This window comes from Triturus cristatus, chromosome 12 (assembly GCF_964204655.1).
Source record: "Triturus cristatus chromosome 12, aTriCri1.1, whole genome shotgun sequence".
Classification (NCBI taxonomy): Eukaryota; Metazoa; Chordata; class Amphibia; order Caudata; family Salamandridae; genus Triturus; species Triturus cristatus.
This window is the reverse complement of record NC_140595.1, coordinates 827481681-827500904: the sequence shown is the minus strand read 5'-3', so window position 1 is coordinate 827500904 and position 19224 is coordinate 827481681. Positions and strand designations below refer to the sequence as shown.

The following is a 19224-nucleotide window of genomic DNA, read 5'->3' as shown; positions in this document are numbered from 1 at the left end:
ACAGGAGTCTTAGAGCGCGTCTTTTACTTTATTGATTTGTTACTGCGCACACAGGAACAGCTGACAGGGGTCCAGACACTCCCAAGCCAGAGTTCAAAAGTACAGACTCGGGAAGTGCTTTAGAAGTCATCAAAACCTCTCCCAGGGAATTGAATATAATCCCCTGTCAGACTTGCAGCTAGTTTTAATAAAATATAACTGAAGGCTGCTGAACTTTGTGCCGCCCCCAAACACGCCTAAAACATGGCGGTGGTGCCCCAGCCCTTCCATTATGGGGGATTATATGGCGCTCCAGGCCTCTGGTCTTAAATCACAAACCTTTGTATAGCAATATCTACATCTTAATATTTTTTGCTGAATGTTATTGACAGAATGCAATTTAAAAAAAACATACTCTTTAGCTAAATTCCCCTAGAAATCCTTTGGGGAGACCCCATTGCCCTTTGAAAAGAGGTCTTTGCATCCTTCCAACGTTTCCTTAGTTACCGAGGCTACGTGCTTTAAAACACCTTTCATTATTTTAAGCACAAGGACTAAACAATATGCAAGCCAGGTCCAGGGTAGTCATAATAAACATAACAGTGGTCCCGTGGGACTCCTTCGCATCACTACCCTAGCCAGCGAATCAAAGGTAAAGGAAATGATCTAAAGATTACTTGGTGTCAATTGTAAGGACAGTCGAACAATGATCAACACTCAAACATCATCCAAAGCCTCTCTCTCTGGTTTGGAAGATTATAATTCATATATCGGACGTGCAGCCCCCCTCAGATCCTCAGGGCTGTAGGCGTTCCTGAGGGACCCAGTATGGTAGTGAATATATCCGCAACATGGTCTAGGAATGCGAGTGTCATCTGAACGAGAGCCGAAACTGGTTCAGAGGACGGAGTCTGGAGGAACCCGGGGCGTCACACAACTCCACTAGCAGGATGAGGTGAGCCATGCTTGGATTTCTTGTACTGCTTCTTCTTTACTTGCCCGATGACTTGGACCTCAACAACGATAATGGGATTGACTTGGAGTACGAAAAGGGGGTCTGCAACTTTAGCAGGATTGGCCCTTCCTAACTTTGTTTGTGCTCTGCGATTTATGACTGGGCCTTGTAATCCCAGATGGCTTTAGGATTAATCTTCATGCACAGCGTTGAATTGAGTGAGGAGCCCAGACACCAAAGATGGACCTGTTGGGGGTCCGTCACTGACATTTGTTTGTGGCAATCCTTACAAGGTTCAACCCCAGTCATTTTAGGAGGAGGCATGTTCCTTGCACACTGAAAAAATTTGTGAGAAACGAGTCGGTCAGGCCTGACAGAATTCGAGAGCGAGCTCCAGTTCCACGTTGGAAGGCGCAGAAAGAATGTAACTGATGTCAGCCCGCAGAGGTGATGGCTATATAGAAGCCCAAACGTCACATCCAAGGAGGGTTGGACCTAACACGGAGCCATACTAGGTCACTTACCATCAAGCAAAGGAATTGCTGAAGAAAATTCTCCAGATGCAGTCTGGGGCCTCAGAGTATTAACAAGGTGAGCAATCTACGGTTATCCTTGAATATACAGACCAAAACTGATGCGAGAGGTTGAACCTACTCCAGAATTGGGTTTCCCGATTTAGTCGTTTTCTGAATTAGATTTGTAATGAAAGTTCACATGGCAGCAATATGAAAAACCGGTGAATCCAAAACTACTCCAAACATTTTATTACTACTTTTATAAAAAGGCCCCAAAATTGTTATAAACAAAAACTCAAAATTGCAGCAATATTTCCAGGTCCTACGTGAGTGCTGCAAGGTCCTAAAAGTACATTATCTTTTATTATCGCATGCTGGAAGACAAGCATCTCAACAACTTGTTCATTTGAAGCATTCACTGGGTTATAGCCTGATTAAAACAGAAAAGGAAGTCAATGTAATCCCTTAGTGGGAAGCTTACCATGTCATCCTCTGAATCAATGGAGATTTGGGCTACGCTCTGATCTGCTGGACGTACCACGGTGGGCAAAATCTGATCATGCAATACTGTCTCATCCGCAGTGGGTTCTTCTAGGATCTACAAAACCCGAGAACAAGAGGTCAGAAGGACAAATGTCAAAAAAATCTAAAGCAATCAAACTAGAACTTCTTGTTCTGCTGATAAGTACCCAGCCTGTGGCTTCAAACATCTTCAGGTCCAGCGGGTCACCAGAGATCTTCCCTTCGATTTTAGTCAGGGAGTGGCAGGAGGCCATGGCGGCCACAAAGCGTGATCGAACAAGGCTCTTGGCTTGGACCTCCTGTGCCTTAGTGAGAAACCTATCAAAAGAAAAATGTATGGCTATTATCAAGAGTAGAAGACAACGCACCGACATCTGCTTGGGATTAAGATTATTTCAATCACATATTCCATGCCATCTCCTAGTCACTGCAATAGTCAAAGCTCAAATGTCAAGAAACAAAACCCCAAAAGACACAACCGTCTCACAGCAGAGGACATAATGAATTTCTAAGGATAGCTGTGTCTGCATATGAGAAACTGCAGTAGTATGTTGCTTCGGTTTCAAGCACCGGCATAAACATACAAATATCTGCTGAGAAGGAACCAAATAAACCTGCCAGATCACTCCCTTTACTAGTCATGCTACTCTAACACGGTTTCTAATACATGCTCTAATGCTTTGAGACTGGTGCTTCCTCTGTGCTTCTTGGTCTCTCCATTTGTGTTAACTATGCTGCATTTATGCAGGTTCTGATTTGGTTTTGCTGCAATGTTGCCCCTTCCCGTTTGACCACGTTTGTGTGCTGGCCATGCTGTGCTAATGCTTGGCCTTGTACAATCCTGGGGGTATCATGCCATCTCCTCTGTCCCAGAGTCTGTGTCTCTGGATTGAATGTGATGCACTTATGCTGGTCCTGTTACAGTCCTATGGGCACCGCTCGGTCTTATGCTGACCCTCCATATCGGTTTGTCTATGCTGGAAGTGCTGCGCCCTGCGGGATCTATTTCAATGCTGGGGGTGACCTGCATCTGCCTATCCTTTTCCTTCCCCCTCTCCCTCACCCACCCTCGCCCCATCTCTCTTCCCCCTCCCTCCCCTCTCTCTCGCGCTCTCTCCATCTCTCTCTACCCCCCTCCCTCCCTTCTGTCAAGTGCTGCACTAGTGTAGGGTCTGTTGTAGTCCTGGGGCTCACTGCCCTCCTACATCTGTCTCTGCATCCTCTGTGCAGCACATGCGCTGTAGGGAGAATCCTGCTATAGCCACAAATCTTTGTTCACTTCTCCCCGAGGGAGTCGCTCCTGCGACACGCTACAATGATTGCAGTTTCATGAGAAGCCACACGCCTGCAGTATGAGCAAATAAAGATTCACGTTTTTTACTTTACGAACGTCCACCTGTCCAAACTGTTGCAGGTGTGTGCGCACAAGTAGGAATTAACTGCACACACTCCATGTCTTCCTAGGGATTGCTTTTACTTAGCATAAGGCAGCCCAGTGAAGAGGCACCGGATTACATCACACCCAATAATATATGGTGAATAAAATGAAACTAAATACATTTTCAATGTTGCTGGGATTAGGTTTCATTCCTTAATATCCCCCTTCTCCCTCCCATACTCACTTGCCAGCCTGAGCCTGGAGGAAGCCCCACATGTCCAAGCCATCCTCTGTGAGGGTTCCAGTCTGGAAGAAGAGAAAGCAGCAGTTAGGGCATGGATCTGACACCGCTGGGAGTGCAAGGAAGGAGGAGAAAAGGACAAACAATAACATAATAACGAGAGGCAAGTTCCAACAAACACTGGAACCAGACAGAAAGGCACACAACCAAGGCAGATACAAACTAGGAGGCAGAAAAAAAGCACATCAGGGAGGCAGCAACCTCTTGGAAAGGTCTGCAAGGCGGAAGCCCTTTCTTGAAACGGGGGAGGTGCTGCATTTTCATGCAGGTATTGTGTCCACCTCTCCTAGCCGCACCACTACAATACACATTACCACCTCACTCATTCCACGTTCCATTCCTTACTTACTGCAGTTATGGTGAGGGAAACTCACCGAAGGTCACCCCTAACAAGCACCTTGTTCTCTCTCTTCTTTAATAGCTCCATACCCCTTTAACAGGGGGACACACCCACCACTCACCCATCCTTTTTTGTACACCCCTTTTGTAAAGCACACTTACACAGTGCAACGGCCTGTGTTATTCTTGGACAGCTGGTGCCCATTCGGACCACTGTACATTATTAATATTTTTTTTATTATTATATTTAGAAGCAGGTTTGACCGGTTTTAGAAACGTTTTAATTAAGAAGGAAGTCCTAACTCCACACACTTCCTGCTCGTTTCACATCTCACAGCTAGTTTTGCTCGCAGTGATTAATCCTGCGGTTATGGTCTGCTGGGAGCGAGGATAAAACTAAGCCTTTATTTAGCCTCTTTCCTCAAGGAGATTTTTTTCAAAGAGCGATTCTCTGCATTCCCTTATCGTGGCAGCGGTGCAGCTGGCCACGTGCATTTAACAGGAGGGATTTGATTAACTGCAGATTTGCTCACACTATGGCACTCTCAGCCCGTGGCAAATGTCAACTTATAAGCCCCTAGTATACGGTACCAGGGGTAGCAAGGGTCTGTAAGTTAAAGTGTCTCTCATGGACTGCTGCACTTACTGTGCCACCACACGTGTGACAAAGCAAAGTAGGACTCCCAGGCCGCCATTGCTCTGCTTTGCCATTTAAAGTAATGCAAAGCCCACCTTCCTTTTTTAATATATGGACGTCACCCCTAAGGTAGGCCTAATGAACCCGTACAGGATGCCGCATAGTAGAAAAGTAGGACATTCAATTTTATATGCACCGACAGTAAAAAACCCACATTGACGTTTTTACTGTCGAAAGACTAGTAGCCCGATTGGCAAGTAGAGGGTTACACACCGATTACTCAGCAGTGCTAACATCTGACTGGAACTAGTAATAGGAGACTTCAAGGTACCGAGAGAATTGCTGCATTAAACCTGACTTGATGCTCAAGTCGCACTTAAACTTAACTTTTGAACAAATGGTAACTATAGTAAGCAGCCACTTTTTCCCCAACAGTCTTCCATTGACTGTTAACAGTTGCTGGCCACGAGAGTCTTCTGCACTCTTAAGGGCAGGGGCGAATGACGCCAGAAGGAATACACAGGGCCTGCCGTTGGGAGAGGTGTGACCTCTCCCTGGCAGGAAGGCCAAACAGCGTGTGAGCCCAAAAGGCGAGCTTCATAGGGGAAGCAGAATTTGATGGGTAAATGGTGGACACACAAGTGAGGGACTGCTCTTCTGTTCTTAAAGACAGACTGGGCTAACCGGGTTTTCCATGGGCGTGTAGCCCCCAGTTAGTCACACCTGTGGGATGGGTAGGGAGCTCTACCCGTCACGAGAAGGGTTCTGCCATGAGTGGTGCATTCTGGACTGGCTAGATGCCATACTTTAAAGGAAGCAGTCACTAGATGGGAGGGACAGAGTGGGCTATTGACTAGTAGGCGCCGCATACTCTCCCCACCACCCCCCGCATACCCTCCCCACCACCCCGAGGGTATTAAATAGGCATAAAAGTTGCATCCCAGCAGCCAGACCTCAGATCATGTCTGTACTGAACAGTGGACCGAAGAAAGACTGCCCAGCAAAGCGAGACAGCACCAAGACTGGACTGCACCTGCTTCTCTTTGGGCTCGCGAAGAGAGGACTTTGCCTGTGGTGCCCTGCTTGAGGAAAAGTCACTCTCGAGCCTCAGACAGAAGTGACTCCTAGAGTCGGTTGGCTGACTTCCTTTTAAAGCTATAGGGCCACAAAAGCTGAAGAAGCCTTCCTTGTTGAGTTGGTAGCCAAGAATGCCCGACCACAAGTGTGTAGTCTGGGAGACAGAGTCCCGACCCTCAAAAGTTACATATGATTCTGCTAGGAGTCATCAGAGTGCTGTTTGGTCACCCAAGACGGAAGTTATCACCAGTTAAAGGAAACTGCAGGTTTCTCTGAACCAAGAGACCAGGAGACCACTGGCAACTGGTTTTTGGCTGGACTTCAACGGGGGTTCGAGGGACATCGACCACTGTGTTCAAAGTCACCGCATCATGTTCGTGGACCAAGGAGTAGGCCCAGGAAGACCACAGTTACCAGATCAGGATCCTGCTGTACAACTTGTATCAGGACCACTCCACTGAAGTCTGTGGCGGCCTGGAACTGGACGTAACAGGATTTGGAATCTATTCTGCTGATGGGGTATGTATCGACGTCGATCTAGCCAGTGCTTTGTGTGATCCTGAACCCTTTGATGGCGATGCTCTTACTGATGTAGACAAAGTTACCAGTGACAAAGGTCTCTGCCTGCCCCCTCAAGCCAATCCCCTCTGTCCTTTAAAGCTTTTTTGGACCTCATCTGGCAAAATCCCCAACTGGACCCTGAGTGGATAGGTGGTAACCAGTAAGCACACAGAATAGGGATGTGTGGCAGCCATGTTCCTATCATGGGAAGGACACTTCACAAATAGTTAAGACAATGGAAAAAGGCCCTCTTCACAAATCTAGATGCAGTAACATGTGTATGTTAAAAACGTCAAATCAAATGGCAAATCATTAAATTGTGAGGAATCAGAACTCAAGAAATCAGTAGAATAATCTCCTCAAAGTGCTTCAGGATCCTGTCAGCACACACTGGAAAACAGAACTGAGGCAGTGGGGCAAACTGCCAGGAGAGGGCATGCGGAGAGCTGCTGACGACGAAGGGGCAGTGTGCCTTTTTTGACCTTATGCACTCTTAACCTGGCAGGCACCCTTTGCTTTCATTTATTATACGGCAATAAGGACATTTAAGGCTCTACAGCCTTTTACGGGCTACACTTTTCAGTTAGATGTTGCAATGTAGGTCATTTAAAAATAATTATCTTCAGTAAATGCTACTTTCACTTTTAATATAGAGGTGACATATTATTGGTCTTTTTTTTTTTAAATGTCCATCTCCAATGGCAGAAAAAACACACACACACACACACACACACACACACACACACACACACACACACACACACACGTATATACATACACATACAAACAAGTTACTTACCTTCGGTAACTATATATCTGTAAGAAACCTAGGTTAGCTATAGATTCCTTACCTTAGAATTACCCCCCGGTGTCAGACTGGATCAGGAACGTTTTTCGTCAGCAGTTCCCCTTCGTGTCGAAAGGTGGCATCCGTCGACTCCGCGTTCGTCGTCGTGGTCGCTGGGAGGATGTCGTGGTCGCTGGGAGGATGTCGCGGTAGCTATATAGATGCCGCCCTTGCGCGCTGATGTCAGTTCTGTACAAGACTTTCTGCGCCAGAAGGGCAGAGCCATGCAAGACACTGACCACTAGTGCACAAAACTAGAGCCTTCAAAGGATGTCCTTAACCCTAGAAGTCAGTTCGCAGAACGGGGAGGATGGGTGGGGCGGTAAGGAATCTATAACTAACTAATGTTTCTTACAGATATATCGTTACCGAAGGAAGGTAACTTGTTCATCTGAAAGAAACAGTTAGTTATAGATTCTTTACCTTAGAATAGATACCCCAGCAATACCAACCCCGGAGGTGGGTCTGCGAACCAAGTTCACACCAGCCAAAGAAGCGGTCTCTCCGGACTTGGCTGTCCAGGCAGTAGCGTTTCGTAAATGTGTGCAGGGATGCCCACGTAGCTGCCTGACAGATGTCATTTAGGGTGACTCCTCGTCCCAAATCAAGAGAAGCTGCCGTCGCCCTGGTGGAATGGGCACGCAACCCCACTGGAGGCTCCTTCTTAGCCAAAGAACAGCAGGCTTTGATGCACAGAACGACCCACCTGGAGAAGGTCAATTTGTGCACGCCCGACCTTTCTTAGCACCCACGTAACCAACAAAGAGCTGGTCGTCCACCCGGAATTGTTTGATGCGATCCAAGTAGAAATACAGCGCACGTTTTGGATCCAGACGGTGGCACCTCTCTTTTCGAAGGATGGGGAGGCGGAAAGAAGGTGGGCAAAGTGATGGTTTGGCCAATGTGGAAAGAAGTAGCCACCTTGGGAAGAAAGGAAGGTCTAGTTCTAAGGACAACCTTGTCCGGAGGGACAGCCAGAAAGGGAGGCTTGGTAGACTGAGCTTGTAGCTCACTCAACCTGCATAAAGAGGTGATGGCCACCAGAAAAGCAGTTTTCAAAGTGAGACGTCTGAGAGGACAGTTATGCAGTGGATCAAAGGGAGCGCACATAAGATATCTCAGAAATAAGTTCAAGTCCCACTGGGGCATTTCGAAGGGAACAGGAGGAAAATTATAAGTAATGCCCTTAAAAAATCTATTTACAACAGGGGACTTGAAAAGAGAAGGCTGATCAGGCGGCCTGAGGAAGGCTGAAATGGCCGAGAGGTGGCCCTTAAGAGTGCCCAGAGCAGAGCCCTGCTGGGCCAAAGTAAGGAGGAACAAGAGAACCTCAGAAAGGGGATCCACAGCCTTTGCTGTGCACCATGCCACAAATGTATTCCATCTGCAGGTGTGTACAGTCTTAGTGGAGGGTCGCCTGGCTGTCAATATAACATCACAGACTTCGGGAGGTAGGTCAAACGACGTCAACTGCCGCCACTCAATCTCCACGCAAGGAGGTGGAGGCTGGACAGGTTCGGGTGGAGGACCGTCCCCTGCTGCTACGACAGAAGATTCTCCTGAATAAGCAGTCGGATCGGAGTATCGATAACCATGTTGAGCAGCTCGGGATACCAGACTCTTTGTGCCCACTCCGAGCCACAAGAATGACTTGGGCGCGGTCGTGCTTGACCGGTGTTGAACCACCAGGGATATGCCCTGATGTTCCAGCCATGTTCAGAGGCGGAGGGCCTCTTGACATAGGGTCCACGACCCCACCCCGCCTTGTTTTTTGTAGTACTACATGGCGGTGGTGTTGTCCATGAACACCTGCACCACTCTTCCTCGGATAGAGGGAAGGAATGCTTTGAGTGCAAGACGGATCGCTCGAAGCTCCAGAAGGTTGATATGGAGCCCGGACTATGCCGGAGAACAGAGGCCTCTGATCTCCACCTCTCCCATGTGGCCGCTCCATCCCAGATGCGTCTGACTGTATGTTCTGGTTGGGGAAGGGAGAAGGATCTGCCATTGACCCAATCCTGGTTCGTGAGTCACCACTGCAATTCTCTTGCAGTGTCCTCCGAGATCTGGACGTAATCGGACAGATTCCCCTGATGCTGCGCCCACTGGAACTTCAGGTCCCACTGCAGAGCCCGCATATGCCACCTGGCATGATCAACCAGCAGGATGGAGGAGGCCATGAGTCCCAGCAGCCTCAGGGTCATCCTGACAGAAACCACGGATAGGGGCTGAAAGATCGGAATCATAGCCCGAATATCCCAGACTCTCTGTTCGGGAGGATAAACCCGAAACTGCGTTGTGTCCAGAACCGCTCCGATGAAGAGGAGCTTCTGAGAGGGGGTCAGGTGTGACTTTGGCACGTTGCTGGAGAACCCCAGAGAATGCAGGAGGTCGGCCGTAGTCTGGAGGTGGGAGACAACAGCCTCGGAGAGCCCGGCTTCAATAGCCAGTCGTCGAGATAGGGGAAGACTGGAACCCCTGATCTGTGCAGATGAGCTACGATCACCGCCATCCATTTCGTCAACACCCGAGGGGCGCTGGTAAGGCCAAAGAGGAGCACAGTAACATGAAATTGCTCATGGCCCACCGTGAACCGCAGGTAACGCCAGTGGGCCGGCAGGACGGGGATGTGAAAGTGAGCATCCTGCAAGTCCAACGCTACCATCCAGTCTCCAGGGTCGAGTGCAGACAAGACCTGAGCGAACGTCAACATCTTGAACTTCTCCTTCTAGAGGAAGCAGTTGACGTTTCTGAGATCCAAGATAGGACGCAGGCCTTTGTCCTTCTTGGGTACCAGAAAGTAGTGGGAATAGCAACCACAAACTACTCCTGGGGCATCCTGCAAGTCCAACGCTACCATCCAGTCTCCAGGGTCGAGTGCAGACAAGACCTGAGCGAACGTCAACATCTTGAACTTCTCCTTCTAGACGAAGCAGTTGACGTTTCTGAGATCCAAGATAGGACGCAGGCCTTTGTCCTTCTTGGGTACCAGAAAGTAGTGGGAATAGCAACCACAAACTACTCCTGGGGCATCCTGCAAGTCCAACGCTACCATCCAGTCTCCAGGGTCGAGTGCAGACAAGACCTGAGCGAACGTCAACATCATGAACTTCTCCTTCTAGAGGAAGCAGTTGACGTTTCTGAGATCCAAGATAGGACGCAGGCCTTTGTCCTTCTTGGGTACCAGAAAGTAGTGGGAATAGCAACCACAAACTACTCCTGGGGCAGGAACGAGTTTGATGGCAACCTTGGCCAAGAGTGCCGAAACTTCCTGTTGGAGAAGGGCCAGGTGTTCCTACGACATGCGATGGTACTGAGGTGGCATGGAGGGAGGGGAAGTTTTGAAGGGGAGGGAGTAGCCCCTTCGGACTATTTGCAAAACCCACCTCTCCAATGTGATGGTGCGCCAGTGGGGAAGGTGATGGTGGCTCCTGCTGCCCACTGGCGTTTGGTGGCCCTGAAAGGTCGAACTAGGAGGGTTTGGAGGCTGCTGCAGAGGGGGCTGTGGTGAACTGGCCCGCCCGCTGGCCCCCAGAACCACGCCGGTGGTTCCACATCCCCGGCCGCGCTGGGGCTCAACAGCTTGCACCAGCCTGTGGCTCTGGGCGGGACGTAGCGGGGCACACCTTCCGTAGCCACGAAAGGGCAGATAGGTAGACTGCGCAGGGCGGGTGGTGGAGAGGCCCAAGGACCTGGCCGTAGACCGAGAGTCCTTAAAGGGCTCTAGCGCGTTGTCTGCCTTGTCGCCGGAAAGGTGACTGCCATCAAAGGGAATGTTCATAATGGTGGATTGGACATCCCCGGAAAAACCAGTCGAACGCAACCAAGCATAGCATCGAAGGGCTACTGACATGGAAATCATCCCGCCAAGTGCGTCAGCGGTATCAAGCCCACAGCGGATGGTAAACTTTGCTGCGTCTCTCCCCATAGCAACTGCACGGGAGAGTACAGCCCGGGCCTCCTCCGGGCACTGAGGCAGCACCTGCGCCACCGTATCCCACACAGAGTGGGTGTAACGGCCCAACAGACATGCAGTGTTTACCGACCGCAGTCCCAAGCTGGCGGAAGAAAACATTCTCTTCCCAAGGTGGTCCAGCTTTTTGGATTCCCTATCCGGTGGTGCGGTAGGGAAGGCGCCTTCAGAAGTGGAGGCTTGAACCACCAAGCTCTAAGGGGTGGGGTGTTGGGAGAGGAAAGTGGGGTCGCCCGGGGCCGGGTGGTGGCGTCGGGCAATCATCCTGTCCACAGGAGCCCCTGTGTTGGGCCTGGACCACGTGCCCAAAAGGATGTCCATCAGGGCTTCATTAAACGGCAGCAGGGGCTCCGAAGCGCTTGCTGCCGGTTGAAGGACCTCTGTCAGGAGGTTAGTCCTGACTGCCACCATAGGTAGCTCGAGATGGAGGGTCTTAACCGCCCTACACAACACCATTGCGTATGACGCTCCCTCCTCCGTAGCCACGGTAGGAGGAGACAACATGCCAAGGTCTGGTGAGGTATCCAGACCACTGGCTTCCCCGGTTCCTCTTGCCAGTCCTGTTCGTACACCAACTGGTCGGTTAAAGGGTCCCAGGCCCCTCCCAGTCCTCCTCACCCTCCTCTGGCTGCCAATCTGATCTCAAAGAGCCTGGGTAGAACAGAGGCACACAAGTACCCGCCGGAGCCTGTCTGGCTCCGTGTCTACCTCGAGGTGGAGGTCGGGGTCGATGTCGGCTGTGGACACAGCTGGTGGCGGACGTGGTGCCGGTGGAATCGGTGCTAGGGTGTAACGAGGTTGACCGGCGCCGATCCAGATCCAGGCCTGGATCCAAGGGGACCCTGCGGGCCAAGGCCGAAGACACACCCCCCCCACCCCCCCCCCCCCCCCCCCCCAAGCAGAGTCCGCGGGGAAGGAGGCGTGCCGGCGGAGTCGTGCTTCCCAAAGATGGCGTGCATCGCTTCGTAGTACTGACGAAGCTGGGCAGGGGTTGGTCCCGGTCCCGGGAAAGAGGGGAAACCCAGACCCGACGCTACGGGCCGCGGGAGAGGCACCAGCTGCATCCCTCGTCGCGTCAGCCGGAGAGAAGTCGAAGAGCGAGGATACTTCGACTTCTTTTTGTGCTTTCGACTTACCTGACCCAGAGTGCGAAGACTTAGAGGAAAAATTATGTTGGCTTCGCAACCAGTCCGTCGACCTCCTCCACGACCGGGACCTCGAACAACGCAGAGTAGCTTTCGGGACCACTCCCGCAAAGACTTCGGGCCATGCTCCCGCAGTCAAAACACATCTTGGGGTCGTGGTCGCGCTCTAGGCAGTAGAGGCACACGCTGTGCGGATCCGTCACAGACATCAGTCGGTTACAGGAACCGCAAGCCTTAAAGCTGGGCATCCCTCATGCACCAGGAGTCGTGAGGACTCAAAAAACAACGAAGTTGACAACAGTTGAGAAAAAAGCTCAGTCAACAAGCATTTACAATGCAATAGGTCTCGCAACTGCGAGTTTTGGAGCTATTGGCATTGTAAACGGCAATGCCTTTTGCCATTGTTATTTACTATACCAAAAGCAACACCTATTGCTTTGTATAGCGCTGTGCTCATTAAAGTAAAAAAAAAAAAAAAAGAAAAACAAGTATCCTTTGATGCCAAGCTATTTGCTGTAACACTGTTTATATAAGAGCAACTCCTCCATCAACCTGCACAGTCTATGGTGTCATACAGACGCAAGTAAAAAACAACAACATCAGAAAAAATGCCAATTCTATACTTCCAACCACACAGCCTGCACTGTGCAGCATGCTACCCATGTAGGGAAGTATTTTAGTGCCCCATATAAGGGTGGTAAGCGCTATATAAATGCTGCAACACGAATCAACCACCTACGTGTGAAACAAAGCAGCCACTGCCCACGTGTGAACTGACAGTAGTGGAAACTCCGATTTAAGGAAAGCATATATATAGTCGACGTATCAGACAGACAGAACCCCGCAGTGAGCAGGATGCAGTGCCTGAACTTAACAGTGACTGTCAGCGGAAAACACAAGCAGCTTTGGATGTGAACGAACAGCACTGACAACCCGAGTGTGAGGAGACAGTAGAGGCAGTCGTTGACAGCCCTGGGGTGTGAAGTCGGTAAAAAGAGGCCATGAGTACAAGTAGAAAGCGGCCAGTTTCCATTTTGTGGGTAGAACAGTAACGGTGGTGAGAGCAGAGTCAGATTAGACACCCTTGAAAGAACTGAGACAGCACCATGTAGTGACGGTACCTGCGGGTGGACAGACAGAAGTGACGGTTCTTGAGTGCGCGTGCAGAGCACCAAGAGACTCCCAGCACAGAGAAAAAACACAACCTCTAGTGAGGGGTTTAGTTTATTGCACAGTTAATAAAAACTCACAACATTTAATAACATGATTTCATTGCTAAAAATTTAGATTTAAAACAACCAATTAAAAGGAAAATGTCAGCTTATTTAAGGTCTTTAAAAGATTTTTAAAAGTCTTAGTTGGAATCTATTAGTGTCCCGTTTTTTCTTTGAGTCTGGCCGCAACTATTTCAAAATATTTTGTTGTTCTGCAATTTAATTGAGTTTCCGTGGGGTTAAAACACAGCAACACGGCCTGTCTGCAGCTGGTTATCCTCCTCTGATTCCAAAGAATCCGGAGCAGGGAACGCCTTATATCCAAAAGGTTTTTACAAATGCAGATGATGTGTATTAGATCCTCCTTGCCGGAGAGGCATAATCTGCAAAGATTTTTTGTTTGATCCCTCTTCCAGGGTGCTAAATGTGGCATTATGGGTATGTTTCCTAGGCGGAGGTTAAGGAACTTGTTTTTTGTTTTATGTGTGAGACCCGTTGTTAGGTACTGTTGTGGTTTGAGAGTTGTGTAGTCTTTCAAAACTCCCCAACCATGCTCTCTCTTGGCTAAAGTTGCCTTGTCCTCTTTCAATGAGATCGCCTTGGTAACTTTTGTTACCACTCTTTTGAAGGTTCCTGCATCTGTTGGAGATTCCCACAGTTCTGTTAGGCCCAGGATGTCCAATGATTCCATTAAATAGGTCCTTGCTGGGGATTTGTCTCGTTTTATCAGTTCAATCCAGAGATGTGCGTTTAGTGTTCCTTGTTCAGCTTTTCTTATTTTCCACCAGCTTTTTATGTAGGCGCCTCTTCTCTCCACTGTTTGTTTTTGTAAGCCGAACTCTAGGCGAATTTGAGCTGGTGACGAGTAACTTGTAAGATGGAATATTGCCCTGAATGCATGACTGATGGTGTTATCCAATGTTGTTGCGTCTTTGCCTTGCATAGATTCAAAGCCATAGGTAAGCATTGGTTGTAAGCGAGCTTTTATTACCTGCAAGAGAGGGCCAAGGGTCCGGTCTGGAAGGGCTTTCTGGAGTGGCTTTATCGACATGGAAAAGGTTGTGCCCTTCCGACGAATGGCTTCTAATTGTTGTTTAAAGGAGCCGTTGCAGTCTAATATGATGCCTAAATATTTGTAGGATAGTACCTGCTCTAGTTTCTGACTATCCAAACGCCATTGACATTTCCTTTTTTTATGATAATTTATTGTCATTGTTTTGGTTTTGTTTAGGTTGATTGTTAATGAATTTACTTTAGAGAATTCGTTTGTTTTGTCTAAAAGATGTTGAAGGCCAACAGGGGATCGGCTGATGAGGACCAAATCGTCGGCGTAAAGGAGGTTAGACAATAATGTGTCGCCCAGCCGTGGTGCATGAGATGTAATTGTTATAAGCGCTCTTGGAAGATCTGCTAAAAAGAGGTTAAATAACATTGGGGCCAAGACGCAGCCTTGTTTCAGTCCCTTGTTGGTCTGTATTTTTCTAGAAAGAAACCTCCCGGAACCTAATTTGATCTTGACCCAGGTGTTGGTGTGGAGCGCTACCAGCTGCTGTAAAAGCGGTCCTGGAATTCCCCATTTGTCCAATTTCTGCCAAAGCTTGTGCCGGTCCACATTATCGAAGGCGGCGGAGTAATCGATGAAGCTTAGAAATAAGGAGGTTTTGGTGGTTTTCGCCGCTTCTATCAAAAGGGTTAGCGCCATGATATTTGTTGTAGTTCCATGGCCGCTTCGGAACCCGGTTTGGGTAACTGTGATGATGTTTTTTTCTGTTGCCCAAGCTGTTAAGTCCTCCAAAATTAGGCCCGCATAGTATTTTGCTTCGGTGTCGATTAGAGCTATGAGGCGATAGCTTCTAGGGTCATTCCTGGCCCCCTTTTTGTAGATCGGACTTATGATTGATCCGTTCCAGGATGGTGGAATTATAGTTGTTATTCTAATTTCACAGAAGACTGGTGCTAGAATTTTGCTCCAAAATGCTGCGTCACTTTTGTACAATATTGGCGGTATCCCGTTTGGACCGGGGGCTCCCTCGGTTTTACCTTTGGATATTTGGGATATAATTCTGTCCGCTATTTCTGAGTTATAGGATTCCTCCTTATACTCTGTTAGATCAGATGGTGATGGTTGTTCTCTGAACTCCTTTTGTACTTGGTGGTGAGTTGACTTATTCATGGAAGGTGAATTTCCTGCTTTATTGGTTGTGCTGACTTTTTCTAGGTTCAGATACGTGTCATCGGACCGATCATCGCCGATGGAGGTCTCCTCTTCCAATGCAACTGTATTGAAATGTGCTTCTAGAAAGTTGGCCCAGTCAGATTCTGATATGTTAGAGTCTATTCCTTTGTGGCCTGGATGCTGAAGGTTATGAATTATTTTCCAGAAGTTAGAGCTGTTCTTTTGTTTAGAACTGTGGGCGATTTTTACCCAGAGGTCCTCATTCAGTTGTCTTTTCCTTTCCCAGGTTTTCTTTTTTAATTGGGCTTTTTGAGTGCGAAGCTCCTGTTGTAGAGTATCGGTATTGGGGTCTTTCCGGAGCCGCTTGAGGATCTTTGTTATACCTCGTTTTATGTTTTTTATCTCTGGCGTTGTTATTTTACCGAGAATAGACCATGAGGTGTGTCCTTTGTGGGTTTTTAGTTCAGTCCCATGTTTAGCTCCCAGTGTCTGTGTGAAGTTTGCCCAGATGTTGGTCAAGTTAAGAAGTGGGCTGGGTGTTTGGTGTATGATGGCTTTTGCGCTGGCTGCTAACTTCTCAATATCTGACGTTTTACACCTTATTCGTCTGTAGTTTGCTGTGTAATCTAAGCCAGTTTGGCTTTTTTGCACCTCTGCTTTGTTTTCGCAAGTCAAGCTCAGATTGGCTTCCAAAGGTAAGTGGTCACTTTGAGAGCCTTCCCCTATCCTAAACTTGCTTATTTTCTCGTAGAGTGGAAGAGTCACCAACATATAGTCTAGATATGAGGTGGTTGTTGAAGAGAAGAATGTTGGTGCCGGTGGAGTGTCCTCTTCTTGGCGACCGTTGAGTACTCTCAAATTTAGCTGCTCTAGGTCTTTCAGCAGTTGGGAAGCTGTTTTTGTAGGTTTGCTTTGGGTCGGGAAAGATTGGCTTGGAATTTCCCAAACTTTATCCATTTCCTTGGTCATATCGTCTGTTGTTTTGTCGCCAAAGAGGTGAAGGTTAAAGTCGCCTGCTATAAACGTCTTTTCCATGTCCCTTTCTTCCATTAGTTTTGTTAGTACTTTGACGAGTTCCGTTGAACCGGATTGTCTGTGCTTTGGGTGTATATATAAATTGACGATGTATAGCTCTTTGATGGTTGTGTTGGATGTAAGTGTTAATGATAATACCTGTATCGCATTTGGTGGAGTTAGGTTTATTGTAAGTGTTTCTATTTCACCTATTGTTGTTATTGAAGCGAATATTGCCAGTCCTCCTGCCCTGTGTCCGAATGGGGAACTACTGATTGCCGGGTTTGATCGACTTGTGTAGCCTTGTAGTGATATTTCATTTGTCTCCCATGTTTCCTGTAGGAGTATCAGGTCGAAGGTATTAAAGTAATTTATTATTTCGGGGTCCTCTAGTTTATCCATGAGACCGTTTATGTTCCAGCTACAAATTTTGAGATTAGATCTTGGGGTGTCTCCTGAATTGGTAGTTGATGCTGGTGCTGTATGTCAATTTATGGTCCGTGTTATGGTTGTTCTGCGTAGAGCTAGTTGATTAGGGCTTAGTCGTTGAGGATTAGTTTGGTGGTTTCCCTCTCCCGGCGATCGACTGAGGGCTCCTTTCAAAATCGATTTGACATTTTGATGGCGATCCCGGTAGTTTTCTTCAAGTAGCGGAGTAGGATACGCTGGCCTTTTTACTGCTTGGAGTTTAATTCCCCAGTGGGAGAATCTGCTTGTTTCCTGCATGATTTGGTTTGCAACATTGTTGGTTGTCCAGAAGGTCTTCGTTATTTCATTTCCATTGGGCGATTGGGCTGGATGGAATTCGATGGCGAGCAGGTCGAGGGTGTTTTTTTTTTCTAATTTGTCGATTGAATTAATTAACTTCAGTATATTGCCCCTGTTTAGGGTGTCTGCTCTTCCTCTAGATTTAAATTCGGGTATGAAAAGTATTGCATCTGATTCGGATTCGCTTGGGAACCGCGATTCCTGGTGTAATTGTTGATTAGTTGTGTTGTTCTGTTGTAAGCTCTGGGTATTGGATAATGTTGAACTATGGATTATACTTGCGCTATGTTTTAATTCCTTGGTTTTACTGCTATCTTCTACTGTTGTAATGTCTGCTTGCAAGTTGCCTTTCGGTTCTATGGTTTTTGGCTGTATTGTGGGGTATGTACTATTTGTTGAATGGGCGGTTACTCTAGTCGATGTTCTAGAGATTTCAGATTCTTCTTGGGTATGTTTACCTGCTTCTGGGTCCGCTGGTGGTTCCTCTGCTTGACATGTGCTGTAGCCCCTTTTGGTCTTATGAGTTGGGGGTCGTAGATGACTCTGTAACTCCTGCCCTGATTGTTCCCTGGTTGTGTCGTTTGTAATGGTCAAGGTTCCTATTCTTGTTTTGAATGGGGTCTCTTTAACTAATTGATTTATGTGTTGAGGTGAAGGATTTTTGTATTCCATGGGTTGGGATGTGACTCCCGGCTGATCCTGCTCCTTTGGTGGAGTTGCCAGGCCGATCTCTTGTGTGGGCGGTTGGCTAGCTGGTTTGTTATACCTGCCCTTCCTTATTTGTTTTCTTCGAGTGCGCGCGTTTTTTATATCCTGAACTAGGTCTACTTGACCTTTTGCTGAGTTGTTCTCTGAGGTCTCTTCTATTGTTTTTTCAAGGTTTGACTGCTGGAACCATTGCTGTGTGGCGCCGACTAGGTCGTTTTCTTGTACAGTTAAAATTGTGTCGCAAGATGGACTTTCCAACCTTGCTTTGTTTGTTAGTGGCATTCTTGTTGTTGATTTTATTTCCTCTAAGAGATTTCCTAGCATCGTTGGTAATGAAGATAGTTTGTCGATTATCGGTGAGCATACGCAATTAATTCTTTCAATTTGAGTCAGTTTTACTGACTCTTGTCCTCTTTTAATGAGGCCGTTAAGATCGGCGAGTTTTCTATCAATCCCCGTTGTAGCCTCTGCCAGCTTGTGTAAAACTATCAGTTGTAAATCTAATTTGTCTGATTGATACTGGAGGGCTGTGGATGATAGTTGAATTGTATTTAGTAAGGTTGTCCAGAAGATATCGGTGGGGTCTTTTGTCCCTTCTGGGGACTGGTGTATGCTCTCATTTCTTGATCGGTTCGCAGGTTGTTTTGCGCTATAAGCGGCCACTAGATCATTCCATTCTTGTGTTACCAGGAAAGTCATATCTTTTTCCGAGGAAAATGAGTCCCTTGTTACTTTGATGGGGGAGGAATTTTTTGGGCGTGTTGCTTTTTCCTTTAGAGCTTGTCCCTTGTTGTCAAAGGGGTAGTTTAGTTCTGACTCGAAGCAAACTTCGTGACCGCTGGATGGATTGATTTCTGGCTCTTTTTTTGCATACATCTTAGCCGTTTTCTCTGTAGGCGCAGAGCAGGGAGTTGGAAGTTGAGTTGGGGAGATCTCTCTATTTGGGGTGCGGTTGCCAGGAGGACCTGGTGAGTCATCCAGCTCTGAAGCAAGTTTGCCCGGTGTGACGTCTTTTAGCATTATGTGGGATACAATTGGTTCCTGGATTAGACCTTCCGTTAGTGGGGCTGGATTAATGTCACCTAGTTTAGGTACGCCTTCGTTCGAAGTTAGGT

General features: G+C 47.8%; 1 protein-coding gene across 2 annotated transcripts in view; it reads right to left on the bottom strand.

Moving 5' to 3' along the window:
• LOC146782995 (polyamine-transporting ATPase 13A3-like) overlaps positions 1-19224 on the bottom strand; it is a 374238-nt gene that overhangs the window by 152889 nt on the left and 202125 nt on the right. For both annotated transcript variants that reach the window (XM_085638060.1, XM_085638059.1), the window contains exons 14-16: positions 3594-3655; positions 2139-2289; positions 1931-2047 (exon numbers count right to left, since the gene is read on the bottom strand). In XM_085638060.1, the coding sequence (XP_085494186.1) occupies positions 1931-2047; positions 2139-2289; positions 3594-3655 (330 nt within the window). The remainder of the gene's footprint in view (positions 1-1930; positions 2048-2138; positions 2290-3593; positions 3656-19224) is intronic.